This window comes from Macrotis lagotis, chromosome 1, assembly GCF_037893015.1.
Source record: "Macrotis lagotis isolate mMagLag1 chromosome 1, bilby.v1.9.chrom.fasta, whole genome shotgun sequence".
Taxonomy (NCBI): Eukaryota; Metazoa; Chordata; class Mammalia; order Peramelemorphia; family Peramelidae; genus Macrotis; species Macrotis lagotis.
In genome coordinates, this window is record NC_133658.1 from 767,078,437 (window position 1) to 767,101,303 (window position 22,867).

Consider the following 22,867-nt stretch of genomic DNA (forward strand, 5'->3'; position numbering starts at 1 on the left):
AAAAGAATTCATGTTAAATGTAGCATTTGTCTTGAATATTGAAGGCAGGGGCAGAGATGAAGCAAGTACATTCGTGCCATATACAGAGAGAAGGAGAAAGAAGCATTACCTGTCAGGAAAAATAAGAAGACCCATCTAGTTAGATTGAAGATTTGAGGAAGAAGATTGTATATTTGAAAAGTGGGCTGGACTTGGTTGTTTTTTAAAGTCAAACAAAGGAATTTATATTTTATCATTAGGGGAAGCTAGGTTGCACAGTGGATAGAGCACTGGCCCTGAGTTCAAATCCGGCCTCAGACACTTAATAATTACCTAGCTGTGTGGCCTTGGGCAAGCCACTTAACCCCATTTGCCTTGCAAAATCCTAAAAAAAAATGCATTTTATCATAGAGGCATTTGGGAACCACTGTAATTTATTGAGTTAGAGGAGTGACACTGTCAAACTTGTGTTTTAAGAAAATCAATTTAGCAGGTATGTGATAGATAAATTAGAGAATAGAGATACTTGAGGCAGAGGTCCAGTTAGTACCTGCAAGATGTATCACCACTAAAGTGGTGGCTATGAGAGTAGAGTAGAGGATTGATGGAAGTGTTATAGAGGTAGAGATGACAAGATTAGATATATAGGATGAGGGAGATAGAAGATTTTAAGATGACTTTGCAGTTATGGTTATAAACCTCTGCCTGAAGAGGGTAGTGCCCAAAATAAAAGAGTGGATATTTAGAAGAGGGGTGGATTTTAGAGGAGAGATAAATATTTTATCTGATACCAAGGTAGATGCTATTATTATCCTCATTTTATAGATGAGGAAAGTGACTGAGTAAGCTAATTAGTGACTTGCCCACAGTAACACAGCTAGTAAATATCTTAGACAAGATTTAGACTTAAGTTTTCCAGATGCCAAGCTCACTAACAGCTTTTATCCATCATACTACCTAACTTCCTTTATTTATGACTAAGGTGGATATTGAGAATTATAGAAATCATTTGCATAAAGTTGATAACTATGAGAACTAATGAAATCACCAAGTGAGAACATACAGAAAGAGAAGAGAACAGAGCCCAAGATAACTACAGTTACTGGTTATATTATGAAGAATCAGCAAAAGGCATTTAAAAGGACTAATAGTCTGGCAGGCAAATAATTAAAGAGAGAACAGTATCATGAAAACTCAAGAGAGTATAGGCAACAATTTCAGATATGTGGATCACTGGTACCTTTGAAGAGAAGAGTGAACTTGAAAGTCATATACATAAAGTTAGAAAGGATGGGGAGAAAAGAGGGATAAAGATAGGAAAATTGTTTTGTAGATTATTCTACCTGAATTGAGCCATAAAAAAATATTGGAGATTTATACAGTGCTTTTAAGATTTACAAAGTACTTTTACAGAGCATTTTCTCATTTGATCCTCAGAACATCCATGGAATTTTGAAATAGCTTCCTTACAATACTTGCCTTGATGGAACTTTATCCCTATGCTCAGCACAGTGGCAAGCACATAATAGGTGTTTAATAAATGATTCTTTTATTTATTTATTTATTCATTCATTCATTCATTCATTCTTTTATTTATTTAGGTTTTTGCAATGCCATGGGGTTAAGTGGCTTGCCCAAGGCCACACAGCTAGGTAATTATTAACTCTGAGGTCAGAATTGGAACTCAGGTACCTCTGACTCCAGGGTCAGTGCTCTATCCACTGCACCACCTAGCCACCCCCAAAAATGATTCTTCATTGATTTTTGCATGCCCCTGCATCCCCTGCTCACCCGCATAAGGGGAAAAGACACTTGGATTGCTGTATTCCACATGACTATATAACAGTAAAGGGATATTTCTACTATTTTCTTGATGCATATGGTTCCCTGAGGGGATCATGCAGGTGCACAATTGAGTTTGTGTCTTTGTTGTATCCTTTCTCTGGCTTGTTTCTATTTCCAGTCATTTAAAAGGCCAAATACAAGACTTGAATTAGCTGAAGACTTTAATCATTATCAGAATAACAGTTGCCAGTAGAGATAGTATTATCCCTATTTACAGATGAAGTAATTATATCTATGGCTGTGTATTTTGCACAGTCCCACAGTTAGTCTCATTCATTTTAGACTTGGTATTACTTCTCTAGGCTTAAAGAGGTTGTTGATGGAGAATGTATATATTGAACACAACTTCTTTAATCTTTCTATTATTTGATGATTTATTATTTTGTTTAGGAACCTCTCTAAAGTATCTATATAAATACAGACAACAGAAATGGTCTGAGGTTTTTTAAATGTGTTTTGTTTTTAGATGAAGAAATTTTTTTGATGTTATTTTTTCTATTACATGCAAAGATAATTTTCAACATTCTTTTTGTAAGCTTTTGAGTTTCACATTTATTTTGATCCCTTCACTCCCACCTCCCCATTTAACATATTTCCATTTTAGTTATGCTATGAAAGAAGAATCAGTACTGAAGGGGAAAAAAATATAAGACAAGTTTTAAAAAGTGAAAATAGCATACTTTGGGCAGACTCCATGGTCGTCCCCCCCCCCCCCATGTGGATGTCATTTTTCCATCACGAGTTTTTTTAGAATCATTCTTGATCAATGAGAGGAGCAGAGACCATCATAGTTGATTATCACACAATATTGCTTTTAATGTGTATAATATTTTCCTGCTTCTCACTTCATGCAGCAAGTCTTTTCAGGTTTTCCTGAAGTTGGCCTGCTCATGATTTCTTTTTGTTTTAATGAAATACTCCTTTAATGGCCATCAGTATTATATGATGATCTCCACATAACACCCTAGGCCTCCTCTAAATTCTTGGAATCATCTTTATTTTTTTTTAAGAATGATTTTATTTTTGAGTCTTACAATTTTTCCCCTAATCTTGTTTCCCTCCCCCCACCCTCACAGAAGGCAATCTGTTAGTCTTTACATTGTTTCCATGGTATACATTGATCTAAGTTGAATTTGAAGAGATAGAAATCATATCCTTGAGGGAAAAAAATAAAATATAAGAGATAGCAAAATTACAATGAAATATTCTTTGATCTTTGTTCAAACTCCACAATTCTTTCTCTGGCTCTTCATTGCAGATATCACAAAATTGTGCCTGATTGTTGCAATGATGGAATGAGCAAGTCCATTAATGTTGATCATCAACCCCATGTTGCTGTTAGGGTGTACAATGCTTTTCTGGTTCTGCTCATCTCACTTAGCATCAGTTCATGAAAATCCTTCCAGGCTTCCCTGAACTCCATCCCTCCTGGTTTCTAATAGAACAATAGTGTTCCATCACATACATATACCACAGTTTCTTAAGCCATTCCCCAATTGAAGGACATTCACTTAATTTTCAATTCTTTGCTACCAGAAACAGGGCTGCTATGAATATTTTTATACGAGTGATGTTTTTCCCCTTTTTCATAATTTCTTCAGGGTATAGACCTAGTAGTGGTATTTCTGGATCAAAAGGTATACACATTTTTGTTGCCCTTTGGGTATAGTTCCAAATTGCTCTCCAGAAAGGTTGGATGCATTCACAGCTCTACCAACAATGTATTAGTGTCCCAGATTTCCCACATCCTTTCCAACATTAATCATTGTCTTTTCTGGTCATAATGACCAGTCCGAGAGGGCTGAGGTAGCACCTCAGAGATGCTTTAATTTGCACTTATCTAATAAGTAATGATTTGGAGCAATTTTTCATGTGACTATGGATCGCTTTGATTTCCTCATCAGACACTTAATAATTGCCTAGCTGTGTAGCCTTGGGCAAGCCACTTAACCCCATTTGCCTTGCAAAAACCTCAAAAAAAAATGCTAGTTGTAAAAATTATTTCCCAATTTACTACATTTCTTTTGATCTTGGTTACAATGGTTTTGTCTGTTCAAAAGCTTTTTAATTTAATGTAATCAAAATTATCTAGTTTGTTTTTAGTGATGTTCTCCATCTCTTCCTTGGTCAAACTGCTTCCCTTTCCATAGATCTGACAGATAAACTACTCTTTGATCTTCTAGTTTGCTTATAATATTGCTTTCTGTTTCTAAATCCTGTATCTATTTTGATCTTATCTTGGTATAGGGTGTGAGATGTTGGTCTAATCCAAGTTTCTTCCAGACTAATGTCCAATTTTCCCAACGGTTTTTATCAAAGAGTTTTTATCCCAATAGCTAGATTCTTCAAACAGCAGATTACTATAATCATTTCCTGCTACTGCACCTAGTCTATTCCACTGATCCTCCACTATTTCTTAGCCAATATGAAACAGTTTTGATGACTGATGCTTTATAATATAATTTTAGATCTTCTTTTGCAGTTTTTTTTCATTGGATCCCTGGAAATTCTCGACTTTTTATTTCTCCATTTGAATTGACTTACAATTTTTTTTCTAACCCATTGAGGTTATTTTTTTGGAATTTTGATTGGTAGGGCACTAAACAAGTAGATTAATTTGTAGAATTGCCATTTTTATTATATTAGCTCAACCTATCCATGAGCAGTTGATGTTTGCCCTGTTATTTCAATGTGATTATATTTGTGTGAGAAGTGTTTTGTAATTGTTTTTTTAAAAGTTTTTGAGGCTACCTTGGCAAGTAGACTCCCAGCTATTTTTTATTGTTTGAAGTTACTTTGAATGGCATTTCTCTTTCTGGCTCTTTCTGCTGTATCTTGCTATTCATATATAGGAATGTTGAACATTTTTGAGGGTTTATTTTACATCCTGCAACTTTGCTAAAGTTGCTCATTATTTCTAGTAGTTTTTTAGATGAGTTTTTGGGATTCTCTAGGTATACCATCATGTCATCTGCAAAGAGTGAGAGTTTTGTCTCTTCCTTCTCAATTCTAATTCCTTCTATTTCTTTTTCTCTTATTGCTGAAGCTAAAATTTCTAATATGATATTGAATAGTAGTGATGATAATGGGGTGATATTGAGATCCTTGTTTCACATCTCTAGCCTTTCCCTGTTGAATATAACGCTTGTTGATGGTTTCAGATAGATACTGCTTATCATTCTAAGGAACAGTTCATTTATTCCTACACTCTCTAGTGTAGGAATGGGTGCTACATTTTGTCAAAAGCCTTCTCAACATCTATTGATATAATCATATGCTTTCTGATAGGTTTGTTATTGGTATAATTAATTATACCAACGGTTTTTCCTATGAACCAACCCTGCATTCCTGGGATAAATCCTACTTGGTCAGAATGTATTATCTTAGTGATAACTTGTAATCATTTTGCTAAGATTTTTATTAAGATTTTTGCATCTTTATTCATCAGAGAGATAGGTCTATAATTTTCTGTTTTAACTCTTTGTGGCTTAGGTATCAGCATCATATTGATGTCATAGAAAGAGTTAGGCAGAGTTCCATCTTCACCCATTTTTCCAAAGAGTTTATATAGAATTAGAACCAGTTGGGACCAATTGTTCCTTTAATGTTTGATAAAATTCACTTGTGATTCCATCTGGCCCTGGGTTTGTTTTTTTTTTTTTTCATAAAACTAACTCTTGGTTTGATTTATTAGTTCAATAGTTTTCTTGCTTTTGATTTTATTAATTTCTCCTTTAATTTTTTAGAATTTCTAATTTGGTTTTTAATTTGTTCTTTTTTAAAATTTTTTTAGTTGCCTATTTAGTTCATTGAGTTTCTTTTTCTCTAATTTATTCATGTAAGCATTTAAAAATATAATATATCTCCTGGCAGCCACTTTGAGTGAATCCCATAGGTTTTGGTATGTTGTTTCATTATTGTCATTATCTAGGATAAAATAATTAATTTTTTCTATAATTTGTTGTTTGATCCACTCATTCTTTAAAATGAATTTTTTTTTAGATTTTTCAAGGCAATGGGGTTAAATGACTTGCCCAAGGCCACACGGCTAGGTAATTATTAAGTGTCTGACGTCAGATTTGAACCCAGGTACTCCTGACTCCAAGGCCGGTGCTCTATCCACTGCACCACCTAGCCGCCCCTAAAATGAAATTTTATACTAAAATTTAGTTTCCAATTAGTTTTGGGTCTATATCTCCCTGGCCCACTTTTGCATATGATTTTTATTGCACTATGAGCTAAGAAAGATGTATTCACTATTTCTGCTTCTCTGCAATTCATTATTATGTTTTTATGCTCTAGTTCATGGTCAGTTTTTGTGTAAGTGCCATGTACTGCAGGAAAAAAGGATATTCCTTTCTATCCCCATTCAATTTCCTACATAAGTCTATCATATCTAGGTTTTCTAACAATCTATTTAACTCCTTAAATTACTTCTTGTTTATTTTATGATTAAAATGATCTAAATCTGAGAGTAGGAGATTAAGGTCTCCCACTAGTAGAGTTTTACTATCTATGTCTTCCTGTTGGCTCTTTCAACTTCTCTAAGAATTTTGATACTATATGTCATTGGGTGCATACATATTTAGTATTGAAATTACTTTATTGTCTTTGGTACCTTTTAGGAGGATATAGTTTCCTTCCTTATCTCTTTTAAAGCTATTTTTGCAGCTACTTTGTCTGAGGTAAGAATTGCTAATCCTCCTTTTTTCACTTCAGCTAAAGCAAAATATATTTTGCTCCAACCTTTTACCTTTAGTTTATATGTATCTCTCTGCCTCAAATGGGTTTCTTGTAAGCAGCATATTGTAGGATTCTGGTTTTTCATCCATTCTGCTATTTGTTTATGTTTTAAGGCACAGTTCATCCCATTCACATTCAAAGTTATAATTACTAACTCTTTATTGCCCTCCATTCTATCTTTCCCCCGTTGGTATTTTTTCACTTTATCCATATTCCCCAGTATTTTGTTTCTGAATACCACCACCTTCAGTGTGTTTGCCCTCCTATATCAACCCCCCCACTTTCTTTCCCCTTTCTCCTTTCCCTTCCTTCTGTTAGTTCCCCTTTTTCTCCCCTCCCTTCCCCCCCTTTTAATACTTGAAAGGTAAGATAAGTTTCTTAACTGAGTATTGTTTAAGTTAATTTTAAACCAAGTCTGATGAGAGGAAGATTCTCACCTCTTCCCTTCTTCCCCTCTATTGCAATAGGTCCTTTATACCTCTTAATTTAAGGAGATTTACCCCCATTCAATCTCCTCCATTCCCCCATCTCCTTACTGTCCCCCTTTTTAAGGAGGTATTGTTTTAAAATCATTCTGAGTCACAGAAAAGTCATGAGCTTCCATCACTTCTAGCTAAGTATTTTCTCTCTAATAGACTTACAATTCTCCAGAGTTATTAGAGTCTTTCTCCCAGGTAGGGATATAACAAATTTCATCTTATTGGATAATAATCCCACTGATAAATCATGATTGTCCATCACTTCTGGCTAAGTGTGTCCTCTCTGATAGAGTTACAATTCTCAAGAGTTATGAGAATCTTTCTCCCAGGTGGGGATATACCCAATTTCATCTTATTGGATGGCATTTTGTTTTCCTTTACCTTTTTTTTTTTACCTTTTCAGGATCTTGAACCTCCTGTTTGATGTCCAAACGGGGAATCAGGAAATGTTGGAAGTCTCCCATTTTGTTAAATGTCCATCTTTTCCCCTAGAAGAGAAGGCTCAACTTTGCTGGATAATGGATTCTTGGCTGAATTCCAAGCTCCCTTGCTCTTCTGAATATCTCATTCCAGGCCCTTCAATCCCTTAATGTTGATGTGGCCAGGTCCTTTGTAATCCTTACAGTGGTTCCTTGGTGTTTAAATTGTTTGTTTCTGGCTGCTTGCAGAATTGTCTCTTTTATCTGATAGTTCTGGAATTTGGCCTCAACATTCCTCAGTGTTTTCATTTTTAAGATCTCTTTCCAGAGGGGATCAATGTATTCTTTCAATAACTATTTTGCCCTCTTCTTCTATGATATCAGGCCAGTTTTTCATCACTAAATCCTGTAATATAAGTCCAGGCTTTTTTGCTCTTCCATGTTTTCAGGAAGACCTTTAATTGTCCCTTCTTACTCTATTCTCCAGGTCAGTGCTTTTGCTGATGAGGTATTTTACATTTTCTTCTTTTTTTTCCATCTTTTGGTTTTATTTAACAGAATCTTGTTGTCTTATGAAGTCATTAGTTTCCATAGACTTTTTTTTAGAGAATTTTCTTCCTTTACCTTTTACAACTCCTTTTCCAATTGGTCAGTTCTATTTTTGAAGGAGTTTTGCATTTGTCTAATTGAGAAGCTGAGAGAATTATTCTCATTTTGGATTTGTCTAATTGTATTTCCCAAGGATTTATTTTCTTGTTTGTTGCAAGGTGTTAATCTTCTCTTGGGTTTCTTTTCCCAAATTTTCCAATTGATTTTTAAACTCCTTCCTAATTTCTTCAAGGAAGTCTTTCTGTGCTAGAGACCAATTCATATTCTCCTCCGAAGTGCTAGATCTCTCTGGGTAGGAATCTGTTTCTTCTAAGTATTTCTTCATTGGTCCCCCTTCTACTGGCCTTTCTTCGTTTTCCTAGGGTCTTGTGTTGGAGGAGGGGCTGGCTCTCAGAGGTTTCCTTTTGAAAACTCTAGAGGCTTTGTTAACTTGGCTTAGTAACTCCAAGTGGGCCATCCAGTAGGAGGTGCTGGTTGCTTTCTCTGGAGTGTTTGAAGCCCTCTCCCTAATTCTGGAGGGGGTGAGGAGAAGCAGCAGGGTCTGGGTTGACCTTGAACAATGGGCTTGGCCCTGGGGGGAAGGATCTCCCTTTCAGCTAAATGAACTCTGTTGCCCACACCTGGGGGGGGGGGGGCAGCAGCATTTACCATTTGATCTGGGAAGAATGCTCTTCAAAAAGTATGATTCCCCTCAAGAATAACATGAAAGAAACCTCTTAACAGAAATTCAATCAACAAAATCCAGAAAAAAGAAGCTAGGAGAAGAACACCTACCAACACGGTCTGTCTCGGGAACATGGGTAAACCAGGAGCAGCACTTAGCACAATACCTGTCTTCTCTCTGCCATCTTGGCCAGAAGTCTATAATTTCTTATAGAACAATAGGTGGCGCAATGGATAGAACACTGACTTTGCAATCAGGAGGTTGGGAGTTCATATCCAACCTCTGACACTTACTAGCTGTGGGCAAATCACTTAATCCTGATTGCCCTGCTTCCAGGGCCATCTCCAGTCATCCTGATCCATACCTAGCCACTGGACCCAGATGGCTCTGGAGGAGAAAGTGAGACTGGTGACTTAGCACAGCACCTCCTAACTCAGATTCAATTCACTTACTTGATGTGGTATCACCTCCCTGATGTTGTAGTCTTCTTTGAGAATGAAGGAAAAAGCATTATTAGTGCTCCATCACATTCATATTACCTCAGATCATTCAGTCATTCCTCAGTTGATGAACATCTCCTCATTTTATAATTCTTTGCCACTACAAAAATAGCTTTAATTTCTTCATCTGAGAACTGCCTTTTCATATCCTTTGACTATCAGTTGGGGAATGACTTATATACTTATAAATTTGACTCAGTTCTCTACATATTTTAGAAATGAATCATTTATCAGAAACATTGATAAAATTGTTTCCCAACATTTCTTGTAATCTTGGTTCCTTTGGTTTTATTTGTGCAAAATTTAAATTTAATGTAATGGAAATTATCTGTTTTGCATTTTATAATGTCTCTCTTGTTTGGTCACAAACTACTCCCCTCTCCAAAGATCTGACAAATAAATGATTCCTTATTCTTCTAATTAGTATGTGATAGTACACATTACATCTAATTCTTGTATAAAAATGTTGGTCTTTGCCTATTTTCTGCCATACTATTTTCCTGTTTGCCCAGCAATTTTGGTCAAATGGTGAGCTTCTATCCTAGAAGGTGGAGTTTTGGGGTTTATCAAACAGCAGATTACTATAATCATTACTTCTGTTTCTTTTGTATCTAATCTATTACACTGATCTTAGCCAGGATCAGACAGTTTTTGATGACTGCCACTTTAGTCTTAGATCTTTATCTTGCTTTGATTTCCTTGATACTCTGGAGTTTTTGTTCCTCCAGATAAATTGTTACTATTTTTTTCTAGCTGTAGTCTGATTGTTATGGTACTAAATAAGTAATTTGATGCAGGTGTAATTGTTATTTTTATTAGTAGCTCGGCTTAGATGTGAGCAGTTAACATTTTTTCAGTTGTTTAGATCTGACTTTATTGGTGTGGAAACTGTTTTATAATTGTGTTCATATAGTTTCTGGAATCATCTTGGCAAGTAGGCTCCCAAATGTTTCATGTTTTCTACATAAAGGGAATTTCTCTTTGTCTATTTTTGCTGGAGTTTGTTGATAATATACAGAAATTCTGATGTTTTATGTGGGTTTATTTTATATCCTGCAACTTTGCTAAAATTGTTAATAATTTTTTATTTTTTTCTTGAATTTCTAAGTATATCATCATATAATTTGCAAAGTTCTTTTCCTACTTTGTTTCCTACTATTTTAATTCCTTCACTTTCTTTTTCTTATTGCTAAAGCTAACATTTCTAGGGGTTTTTTTTAGTTTTTTTTCAAGGCAATGGGGTTAAGTGGCTTGCCCAAGGCCACACAGCTAGTGTCTGAGACCGGATTTGAACCCAGGTACTCCTGACTCCAGGGCCGGTGCTTTATCCACTGCGCCACCTAGCCGCCCCTAAAGCTAACATTTCTAAAACAATATTGTACAATAACTGGCATCTTGCTCTTTCAACCTTGATCTTATTGCAATGTGTCTAACTTATCCCCATTTCATATATATGCTTGCTGATTGCTTTAGAACAGATATCACTTTAAGTAAAGCACCATTTATCTTTATGATCTCTAGTGTTTTGGGGTTTTTTTATGTTTTTTTCTCTTTTGCAAGGCAATGGGGTTAAGTGGCTTGCCCAAGGCCACACAGCTAAGTAATAATAAGTGTCTGAGGCCGGATTTGAACCCAGGTACTCCTGACTCCAGGGCCAGTGCTCTATCCACTGTGCCACCTAGGCACCCCCGATCTCTAGTGTTTTTAATAGGAATAGGTGCTATATTCTGTCAAAAGCTTTTCAGAATCTATTGAAATAATCATGATTTCTATTACTCTTGCTGTTGATTCAATCAATTGTGCTGATTGTTTTCCTGATATTGAACCATCCATACATTTCTGGTATAAATTCTGTTTGATCATATTGTATTATCTTAGTGATAACTTGCTGTAAATGTTTTACTGATATTGTATTTAAAATTTCTGCATGGGGGCAGAGCCTAGTTGGCATAATGGAGGCAAGAATTCCCACAAGTTCTCCCCCAGACCACTTCAAATACCTTTAAATAATGACTATAAATTCTAGAGTAGCAGAACTTACAGAAAGACTGGATGAAACAGTTTCCCAGCCCAAGACAACTTGGAAGATCTGCAGGAAAGGTTTAATACATTGGGGTTAGAAAGGCCCACAGTACAACTGGCCTCACCAGAGGAAACTGGTTCCAGTCATCCAGGAACAGACTGAGGGGTGCTTTGGTCCCTGGGGATGCCTGGGTCTGTGACTGTAGCAGCAGTTTCCAGACTTCTCAGCCCAAGATTGCCAAGAACAACTTGGATGCTCAGCAGGAAAACTCTGCCTCACCAGAGTGAATGTGGCGCCCAGTCTGGTCCAGGCCCAGGAACCGGGAGCAGGCCTTCAGATTCACCCAACAGGGAGCCACCTGGCTGCTGCCTTCCCAGAGCATTCAGTCCACAGACAATAAGGAGGTCAGGGGTCTCTCTGCTATCTGTCCCTAAGGCAGGATTCTGTGACTGCTGATACTCAGATCTAGTCTGCAGTCTGAGCCCCAGTTTCAAGAAAAGGAGCTTTATTGCCATAGTGGAATGGGGAACCCTCCTCATAGTTCCAGGAAAGAAAGGAGTGCTTGTGGTCATCCACAGGCCAGGAGAAGAAGCAGCCAGAGCCTTTCTTAAGACCTTGAAGGAACTGAGGTCCCTGGAAGACAGTTGCAGAAACCCTCAAAAGCTTGGGATGATGTATTCTCCATCCTGGAAGCAGAGCCCCACCTTAACGAAGACTTAAAGTCAAGTCATAGGCAGAGAAAATGAGCACATGACAAAAGGAAAAAAAAATCTGACCATAGACAATTACTTTGGTCCTATGGAATATCAAATTACACATTCAGTAGATTATAATGGCAAAGTTTCTGTATCCAAAGCCTCAAAGGGAAAATATGAATTGGTCTCAAGCTATGGAAGAACTCAAAAAATATTTTGAAAATCAAATAAAGGAAGTATAGGAAAAATTAGAAAGAGAAATGAGAGTGAATGAGAGTGATGTGGGAAGAATATGAAAATTAAGTCAGCAGTTTGGTAAAGGAGATAAAAAAAAGTACTGAAGAAAATAATATCTTAAAAACCAGTTTAGGTTAATTGGAAAAAGTAGCCCAAAAAGTAAAAAAAAAAAAAAAAAAGTTAAAAAACAGAATTGGCCGGAAGGAAAAGAAGATATGAAAGTTCTCCAAAGAAAATAACTTCTTCTAATATAGAATATAGCTAAGGGAAGCTGATTACTTTGTGAGAAATCAAGAAACAATAGATCAAAACCCAAAGATTGAAAAACTAGAAGAAAATATGAAGTATGTCATTGTAAAAACAACCAGCCTGGAAAACAGATCCAGGAAAGTCATGATCAGGAAAAAGAACCTAGACTTCATTTTTCAAGAAATAATCAAGCAAAATTTCCTTGATATCCTATAAGGAGGGGGCAAAACAGAAATTGAGAAAATTCTTCAATCACTTTCTGAAAGAGATCCCAAAATGAAAACTCCCAGGAATGATATAGCCAAATTCGAGAACTCCCAAGTCAAGGAGAGCTGAATATGAAGGTATAATATATTATAATGATATATTATAACTATTTGTAATAATGTGAAAAAATTTTAATAATAAAAAATAAATTTGATTACTGGCAAGCTCAATTTTTTTGTTACATCCATATTCTTTAGGGAAATTAATCTATAATTTTTTTTGGCTCTTCTTGGTTTAGGTGTCAGTACCATATTGGTGTAATAGAAGGAATTTGGGTAGAGCTCATTCTCCACTTATTTTTTTCAAATAGTATATTTAGGATTTGAATTGTTTTTTAAATGTTTGGTAAATGCATTTGTGAATTCATCTGGCTCTAGAGAATTTTTTAATTTCCTCCTGATTAGTGGTAAATTCATCCTTTTCATTTTTGATACTAGTAATTTATTTTTCTTTCTTTTTTTAATCAAAGTAACAAAGTGCATTTTAAAATAGATTATTTTAAAATGTTTTTTCATGAATTCAATTTTTAATCTTATTTATTCAGACTTTTTTTAACTTTCAATTTTATTAACTTCCTTGATTTTCAGAATTCTAATTTGGTATTTAATTGGGGGTTTTTCATTTATTCTTCCAGCTTTTTTAGTTATGTGTCCAATTTTCATTGATCTCTTTCTATATTTTATTCATGTCAGCATTTAGAGATATAAAATTTCCCCAAATGATTGCTTTGGCTGCATTGCACAAATTTTGGTATATTGTCTCATTATTGTCATTGTCTTGGATGAAATCATTATTTATTTCTATGATTTGCTGTTTGTGACATGTGTTCTTTTTGGGGGGGTAATGTAATGGGGTTGTTACTTGAACACAGTCACACAGCGAGGTAATTATTAAGTGTCTGAGGTCAAATTTGAACTCAGGTCTTCCTGACTCCAGGACCAGTGCTCTATCCACTGCGCTGCACCACCTAGCTGCCCCTAAGCCATTCATTCTTTAAAATTAGATTATTTAGTTTCCAATTAATTTTAGGTCTCTCTTTCCAGGACCCTTTATTACATGTGATTTTTATTTCATCATGATCTGAAAAGGATGCATTTAATATTTCTGCCTTTCTGCATTTGATTGTGATGTTTTATGCCCTAATTATATAGTCATTTTTTTGTGTGGGTACTAGTGTAAAAAAGATTTTTTTTCCTTTCTCCTTTCAATTTTCTTCTGAGGTCTACCAAATCTAACTTTTCTAAAATTATATTCATCTCCTTAAATTCTTTCTTGTTAATTTTGTGGTTTGATACATGCAGTTCTGAAAGGGAGAGGTTGAGGTCCCCCAATAGCATAGATTTTCTGTCTACCTCTTCCTGTAACTCACTTAATTTCTCTAAGAATTTGGATGCTATACTGCCTATGGTACCTTTCAGGAAGCTAAAGTTTTCTTCCATGACTTTTAATTAGATCTGTTTTTGCTTTTGCTTTATTTCTTCACTTGATTGTTTTTTAAACTTCAACTGAAGCATAATATATACTGCTCTAGTCTTTTACCTTTACTCTTTGTATAACTCTCTACTTCTTCATATATGTTTCTTGTAAACAATTTGTTGTAGGATTCTAGTTTCTAATCTACTCTGCTGTCCACTTATGTTTTATAAAATTCAATCCATCTCATTCACATCCATGGTAATGATTAATAATTCTGCATTACCCTCTAGCTTATTTCCCCATTTTACCTCCTCCCCCTCAGTTGTATTATCCTCTCTCTCTCTCTCTCTCTCTCTCTCTCTCTCTCTCTCTCTACCTACCTAATCCCTCATCACCAATATTTTCCTTCTGACCACCATCACCTCTCTCAATCAACCCCACCCCCTTTTTCCCCTTTCCCCTCCTAATTCCTATAAGGTTAAGATAAATTCCTAAAACCCAACTGAGGGTATAAATAATTCTCACTATGAGCTAAATCAAATTTTGAGTAAAATTTAAGTATTTCTCACCCCCCCTCCCTTCTTTCCCTTTACTGTAATGGGTCCTTTATGCCTCTTCATGTAATGGTATTTTCCCTATTCTGCCTCCCCCTTATATTTTCCCAATATAATCCTTTTTTGTGTTATTATGTTCAATGTCTGTTTTCCTGAAAGAATATGCTCAACTTTGCATAGTAGTTGATTCTTTGTTGTAATTCAAGCTTTTTTGCCCTCCAGAATATTATATTCAAGCTCTTATGAGCCCTTAATGTTAGAACTTCCAAGTCCTATGGAATTTTGACTAAGGTTCCTTGATTTTTGAATTTGTTTCTTCTTCGCTGCCTGTAGTATTTCTCCTTGATGTGATAATTCTGAAAATTCTGTGATGTTTTCATTTTGTCATCCCTTTCAGGAGATGATTGGAGGATTCTTTCAATGATTATGATTATTTTACCCTCTGATTTTAGGACATCAGGACAGTTTTCCTTGATTATTTGTTGAAAGATACTATCCTGGCTCTTTTTTTGATCATGACTTTCAGGAAAAATAAAGTGAGGGAGAAAAAGTATGCTTCATTGTATTCAGATACCATCAGTTCTGTCTTTGGGATGAATAGCATTTTTTTTAAGATTTTATTTATTTTGAGTTTTACAATTTTCCCCTTAATCTTCCTTTCCCCCCATCCCCCCCACACACAGAAGGCAGTCTGTTAGGCGTTACATTGTTTCCATGGTATACATCGAAATAAGTTGAATGTGATGAGAGAGAAATGATATCCTTAAAGAACACAAATGGTATTCTCCATCACAGATTCCCCAGAATTGTCCCTGATTGTTGCACTGATGGAATGAGGAAGTCCATCAATGTTGGTCATCACCCCCATGTTGTTGTTAGGGTGTACAATGTTTTCCTGGTTCTGTTCATTTTGCTCAGCATGAATTCATGCATATCCTTCCAGGCTTCCCTGAATTCCTGTCCCTCCTGGTTTCTAATAGAACAGTAGTGTTCCATGACATATACCACAGTTTGTTAAGCCATTCCCCAATTGAAGAATATTTACTTAATTTCCAATACTTTGCCACTACAAACAGGGCCCCTATGAATATTTTTGTTCAAGTGATGTTTTTCCCCTTTTTCATCATCTCTTCAGGGTATAGACCCAATAGTGGTATTGCTGGATCAAAGAGTATGCACATTTTTGTTGCCCTTTGCGCACATGAATAACATTCTTTATCATAAGTCCATCAGAGAAATTGCTTCAATATTTTTTCCCCTCACATTTGCTATTTTTAGCTGTATTTTCCTCAGTCTTATCCCTCCTACCCCAATTCTATTCTCTTTCTCCTTTCACCCTGTTCCTCCTCAGAATTGTATTGCATCTGGATTATCCTCTTGCATGATCTCCTTCTCTTCTTACACTTACACCTCTCCCCCCCAATCCTTTCCCTTCCCTCACCTTCCTTCTGTCCCTTTCTTCTCCTGTTTTCCTGTAGGGTAAGATAGATTTCTATGTTCAAATGAATGTTATTTCCCTCTCTGAGCCACTTCTGATAAGAGTAAGGCTCACTCACTCACTCACCTTCCTCTTCTTCCATTCCTTTGCAAAAGCTTTTTCTTGCTTCTTTTATATGAAATAACTTAGTCTGTTACACCTCTCCTTTCCCTTTCTCCCAGGATACTCCTTTCCTGCCCATTAACTCCATCTTTATAATATATCTTCATATTCAACTCCCTCCTATATCTTGTCTATATAGGCTCCATCTAACTAACAAATGAGAAGGTTGATAGGAATTATCAGTATCATCATTCCCATGCAGGAATACATGCAGCTCAGCATCATTAAATTCTTCATGATTTGCCCTTTCTATCCACCCTCTCTGTGCTTCACCTGAGTCCTATCCTTGAATATCAGACTTTATGTTCAGCTCTGGTCATTTCATCAGGAAAGTTTGAAAGTTCCCTATTTCATTGAATGTCCCCTGAAAAAGTATATTCAGTTTTTCTGGGTAGTTGATTCTTAGTTGTAATCCAAGTTCTTTGGATTGCCAGAATATCATTGCAAACCTTATGGGCCCTCAATATAGAGAACACTAAATCTTTATATTATCCTGACTAGCTCCACAATATTTAAATTATTTCTTTCTGGCTGCTTGTAATTTTTTTTTCCTTGACTTGGGATTTCTGAAATTTGGCTATAATATTCCTGAAAGTTTTCATTTTAGGACTTCTTTCTGGAGGTGGTTGGTGAATTCTTTCAGTTTTTATTTTATAGGGTATCTGGGAAGTTTTTCTGAAGAATTTCTTGGAAAATGAAGTCTAGGTTTTTGGTTTTAATTTTTTTGGTCATGATTTTCAGGTCCTTTAATTATCTCAAATCTGTTTTCCAGGTCAGTTGTTTTTCCAAGGGCATATTTCACATTTTCTTTCTTTTAGTTTTGTTTTATTGTTTCTTGATTTCTTTCAGTCATCAGCTTCCCTTCACTCTGTTCTATATTTTCTTCAGAGAGTTTTTGTATCTCCTGTTCCATCTGGCCAATTCTGCTTTTTCAGGTATTCTTATTAGTGGTCTTTTGACCTGTTTTTTCCATTTGATCCAAACTGGTTTTTAAGTGTTATTTTCTTCAGTATTTTTTTTTGATATCACCTTTTCCAAGCTGCTGATTGGTTGATTTCCCTGCATCACTCTCATTTCTCTTCTCAATTTTTCCTCTACCTCCCTTACTTGATTTTCAAAATCTCAATCCAAAGACTGAGACCAGTTCATATTTTTCTTAGAGCTTTTGGATTCAGAAGCTTTGACTTTGTTATCATCTAAATGTGTATTTTGATCCTCCATAGGGCCAAAGTAATTGTCCGTTATCAATTTTTTTTTCTTTCTGTTGTTTGCTCATTTCATCAACCTATGATTGCTTTTAACTCTTTTAAGGTGGAGCTCTGCTTTCAAGGCAGAGGACACAGTATCTCAAGCTTTTGCGGGGTTTTGCATCTGTTTTCAGGGATTCTCCAGGGCTCTACAAGTTCTCAAATCCTCCAAGATCTTATGAAAGGTTCTGACTGCTCTCCTGGCCTGTGCTCAGGTCTGTGGATGACTACAAGCCCTCCCCTCTGCCCTGGAGTTGTAAGGAGGGACCCTGCTCCTCTATGGTAGTATGCTAGTAGTAAGGGAGTGCTGACAATAATCTGATTTATACACTATAATTTAGGAATACATATTTCAAAAAATTTAAAAGTAAGATAGGGAGAATCCCTTGACTTTAAAAGAAAGTCTCTAGAGTGATATGCTAAGTGTGTATTCCCTTTTTGAGCCAATTTAAATGAAAGTAAGTTTCAGGTGTTCCCCACCTTGCTCATCTTCCCCTCACCCATAAACGCTTTCATGCCTCTTTTATGTAAGATAACTTTCCCTTCTCCTAAGTGCATTCTTCTTTCTCATCCCTTAATTTATTTTTTTTAACATCTCACCATAGTCAACTCATACTCATACCCTCTGTCTCCTTCTACCTGCCCTAATAATAATTAAAGGTTTTAGGAGTTATAGGTATCATCTTCCTAAGTAAGAATATAAGGAGTTTAACCTTATTGAACCCCTTTAAATTTCTCTTTGCTGTTTACTTTTTTTTGCTTCTCTTGAATCTTGTGTTTTAAAGTTAAACTTTCTGTTCAGTTCTGGTCTTTTCATCAGGAATGCTTCCAAATCTTCTATTTCATTAATGTCTATTTTTCTATCTGAAAGATGAAACTTAGTTTTTCTAGGTTTTACTTCTTGGTCCTTTGCTCTCCTCCAAAATAGCATATTCCAAGTATTCCAATCCTTTCATATAGAAGCTGCTAAATTGTGTGTTTTCCTGACCTTGGTTCCACAATACTTGAATTGTGTTTCTGGCTGTTTGCATTAGTTTTTTTTTCTTGTCTTCAGAGAGCTCTGGAATTTGGCTATAATGACTCCTGGAAGTTTCCAGCTTGTAATCTCTTCTAAGAGGCAATTGATGGATTCTTTCAAATTCTATTTTAGCCTTAATTTCTAAGAAAGATATCAGGGCACTTAACAATTTCTCGAAAGCATGATGTCTAGGCCTTTTTCCCCCCTTGATTATGACTTTGAGTTAGTCCAGTAATTCTTAAGTTATCTCTCCTAGATCTATTTCCATGTCAGTTTTTCCAATGAGATTTTTCACATTATTTTATATTTCCTCATTCTTTTGATTTTGCTTTATTGTTCTTTGATGTCTCATGTAGGCATTGTCTTCTAACTTTTAATTTTTTTCTTAATAGTATTTTTTCAAAATACATGTAAAAATAGTTTCCAACATTTATTTTTGTGAAATTTTCTCCCTCTATTTCCTCTTCCCTCCCTAAGAAAGAAAGTAGTCTGATATAGGTCTCATACCTTCACAATCATATGTCCTTATCTTATTTTAATTTTTAAGGAATCATTTTCTTCATTGAGCTCTGTACTTCTTTCCAATAAGCCCATTCTACTTTTTTAAGGAATTCTTCAGAGAATTTTGGTACATACATCTTTTCCAATATAGCTAATTCTTTATGAGGAGTTCTTCTCTTCAATGACTTTTGTACCTCTTTCACCATGTAACCTGTTCTTTTTTGTAAGGTCTTATTTTCTTCAGCATTTTTTTTTGTGCTTCTTTTATCAAGTTAACTTTTTTCATGACTTTCTTGCATCACTATCATTTCTTTTCCTAATTTTTCTTCTACTTCTCTTAGTTAATTTTGTAAAAACCTTGTTATAATGACTCATCCAAGAATTCTTTTTGGGCGATCAGTCCACATTTTTCTTTGAGACTTTCGATGCAGTGATTTTGATTTTTTTATTTCCCTGTCATTACATTCCTTTTTTATTGTTTCTTTGTTTCATCCTGTTTCTTAACTATGCTAAAAGTGGTCCCTGCTTCTAGTGTAGAGAAAGGATTGTCCCAAACTTCAAGTATTTTTGTGCAGCTGCTTTCATAGGCTGTTCTGGAGATCAGTAAGTTTTCAGTTCTTCCAAGATGTGATCTAAGGAGAGTTGTTTTTACTTTATAGGTGTATGAGCTACCACAAGCACTCTTTCACCCTGGAACTTTTACTGAGGGTCCTCATTCCCTTCTGATGTGCTAATGCTTCTCCTCCTCCTCCTCCTTACATTTGAACTGTGACATAGATCCCTATTTGGGCAATGCCCAGGGCCAGTAAAGGGACCCTTATACTCTCCTTCTAACCAGTTGTCTGATCCCTTTACCATCTGTGACCTGAAAGTGCCAGAGGCCACTGCTGATTCAGGTGCCCCCAAGTTTTTGTGGCTTACTGAGATGCCACCTGTTGCTGGCTTGCTGGGATGTTGCCAGCATTAGACTTCGCTCTGCTTGCATCCCAGTGAGACAGACCTTTCCTGCTGAAGACACCTTACTAAGGTGTCTTGGGCTGGAAAATTATTTTACCCCATTGTTTGGAGGGGAATTTGGAAGAGCTCAAGGAAGTCTCTGCCTTTGTTTCCTTGACTGCCCCTTAGAGATTGAAATTCTTTGAATATGTTATGTAGGATGACTGGATGAATGAATAATTTTACCAGTCTATCTCTTCTTGCCTACTACTACTTTTCATAATTTATAGCACTTGACCATTGATTGCCACAACAGCAAGGTCTTCTAGCTTCTTTGTTTTATACATGAGACTATCTAGTTTATATAAAATTACTAAATTCTTTAGTAGGATTTAATTGAAAAACTAAATTTCTAATCTAATTAAAAAAACTCATTGCCTACTTCCCCAAAATAATAAATTATGAAACCAGGCCTTTTAATGATGTCTTTTCATACTCCTTTGTGGAAAATGATAGAATGGATACCATTATTAAGAAAATATAAAAGACACTAATGAAATGCTTTCTTACAATTAACTAAATGTTGAATGCCCACTTTAGACAAAAAAAAATTATATAAGCCATGGTTCTTGTCATAGGATCGTAGGAATCTTAGATTTAGAGCTAGGAAAAGATGCCCTATAGGTTATGTAATCCAATCTTTTTTCACAATACAAATGAGGATCCTCAGAAGAATCAAGAGATTGTGAATTTCTTATTGCAACAGAGTTAATAAATAGCCGAACAGAACTTGAGCCTAGATTCGCTTGATTCCAAATCTAGTACTTCCCTTGCTATCTTAGAAGACAAGATTCTTCTACTTCCAAAAATAGATATTTTATTCGTTCTTTCAAGAGTTAGTGTCAGGGCGGCTAGGTGGAGCAGTGGATAAAGCATCGGCTCTGGAGTCAGGAGTACCTGAGTTCAAATCTGGGATCAGACACTTAATAATTACCTAGCTATGTGGCCTTGGGCGCAAGCTGCTTAACCCCATTTGCCTTGCAAAAAAAAAAAAGAGTTAGTGCCTATAAGGTATCATGTCAAATACAAAGTTGAATAAAAATAAAGCAAGTAAAATGTACACAGATGTTTTACACAATGTGGTGGGTAGATTGCAGTATAAATAGAATGAACTGAATCCTGAAGGGGGTCATCATGGATCATAAATCTAAAGCTAAGAGCATGTCACAATTTATATGGTTCCTTTCCCCTTCTTCAACAAGTTAAGAAATTAAAGGCCTGAAATCAAGTGACTAGTCCACAGTTTTAGACAGTTCTCTATTTACATAATTCCCATTACATAGACACACAGAAAGACCACTGCTACGGAATCCTGGATTGAGAGTTTAACTTGAGACCTCTGGTGCCAAGAGAGGAGACTTTTGCCCCACTCGGCTCTCATGTACCTTTTCTCTGGCCCCAGCCCCTTGTAATGTTACCCATCCTTTTTAAGTCAATGTCTACCGCTCCATACATCCTCTCCCCACCTTGTTCTCTGTTCCAGCCAGGCAGAACACCATATGACTGACCCTGGCCCCCATGTGTTCCTTCTCCTCTCATTTTGATGTCCATGGCCCCCAAGTGTCCTTGAACCATGTGCCAGCCCCTCTCCCTCCATAACTTTCCAAAATATTTAATAATAAAAAAGAAAATTACAGTTTTCCCTTCTTTTCTCCCTTCCTCCCTTGCCTATACTAACAGGGAAATTTGTTTTGTATAAAAACCATTTTACATTGAGGACATTACATCCTCCTACGTAAAGCAAGAACCATCTATACTTACATATTAAGTGACAGAGCTAAGATTTGACATCAGGTTCCATAAATCTATATTTAGCAGGAAAGTATTATGCTCTTTATCTTTATTCATTGCTAAACTATCTCACTAATTATTTCTGATTTGGAGTGATTAGGAAAGATATCATCAATGAAGTGGCAAAATGTGCAAATGGGACCTTTGAAAAAGGAAGAATGTGATAGAAGAATGTCAGGTACAACATCAATTAGTAGCTATTAGCTTCTGCTTAAATTTTTTTGATGCTGGTTATTGTTCATAGTGTAACCATTAGTATTATTGGTAGGTACCATGAGGCACTTGATATGTGAAAATTGAAAGTAATGCTGAGAGATCATTGAACCCAAAGAATATTCTATTAAACATACATCAGCCATACTTCTAAGCATTCATTGCTCACAAAGAACTAACATCTCAAATATGATATATTTCTTCTAACGGCAAAGTGTTTTCATATGACAGCCATATTTTCTGCACTGAAGAATCTTCAAGAGAAGATTCGACGTTTAGAGCTTGAACGGATTCAAGCAGAAGAAAGTGTGAAAACCTTGTCTAGAGAAACAAGTGAATACAAGAAAGTGCTGGATGAACAAATACAAGAAAGGGAAAACTCAAGGAATGAAGAGTCAAAACACAATCAAGGTTTGTTTAACTGTTAAGTAATGAAACTGCCTTCTGTGGAGGGTGGGAGGAGGGAAGCAAGGGGGGGGGGATTGTAAAATTCAAAAAAAATTTTTTTAAAAAGATAGTAATGAAACCACAGGTCATAATTGGGAAGTTATTCTAAGAGCTTGTTTTAAAGGCCTTGACAATATTCTATAGAAGTTTAGTTGTTATTAGGGCTCTGGTTTTTATATAGGTATTCTGAAATAATAATGAACCAGCTATATATTCTTGATAAAGAACTTAGAATGCTCACTTTGTATTGTAAAACTGTTGCTCCCTCATTGCAGCATAGGATTGATTAGAATACAACTGATGACCTGAGATAATTTGGAAGTTGCTTTTAGTTGCAATGGGGACCTTCTTAGTTTTTAATAGGAACTATAGTTT

At 35.8% G+C, this 22,867-nt stretch overlaps 2 protein-coding genes across 18 annotated transcripts in view; one reads left to right on the plus strand and one right to left on the minus strand.

The window, feature by feature from the left end:
* Positions 1 to 7,648, minus strand: part of FAM76B (family with sequence similarity 76 member B) — a 217,547-nt gene extending 209,899 nt beyond the window's left edge. The window contains exon 1 of the mRNA XM_074216525.1: positions 7,442 to 7,648. Within this exon, the coding sequence (XP_074072626.1) occupies positions 7,442 to 7,510 (69 nt within the window). The 5' untranslated portion in view covers positions 7,511 to 7,648. The remainder of the gene's footprint in view (positions 1 to 7,441) is intronic.
* Positions 1 to 22,867, plus strand: part of CEP57 (centrosomal protein 57) — a 118,082-nt gene that overhangs the window by 11,965 nt on the left and 83,250 nt on the right. For 13 of the 17 annotated variants that reach the window (XM_074216513.1, XM_074216512.1, XM_074216510.1 and 10 more), the window contains exons 3-4: positions 21,933 to 22,010; positions 22,277 to 22,456. In XM_074216513.1, coding sequence (XP_074072614.1) covers positions 21,933 to 22,010; positions 22,277 to 22,456 — 258 coding nt within the window. The remainder of the gene's footprint in view (positions 1 to 21,932; positions 22,011 to 22,276; positions 22,457 to 22,867) is intronic. The other 4 variants (XM_074216514.1, XM_074216520.1, XM_074216517.1 and 1 more) reach the window with 1 other exon arrangement.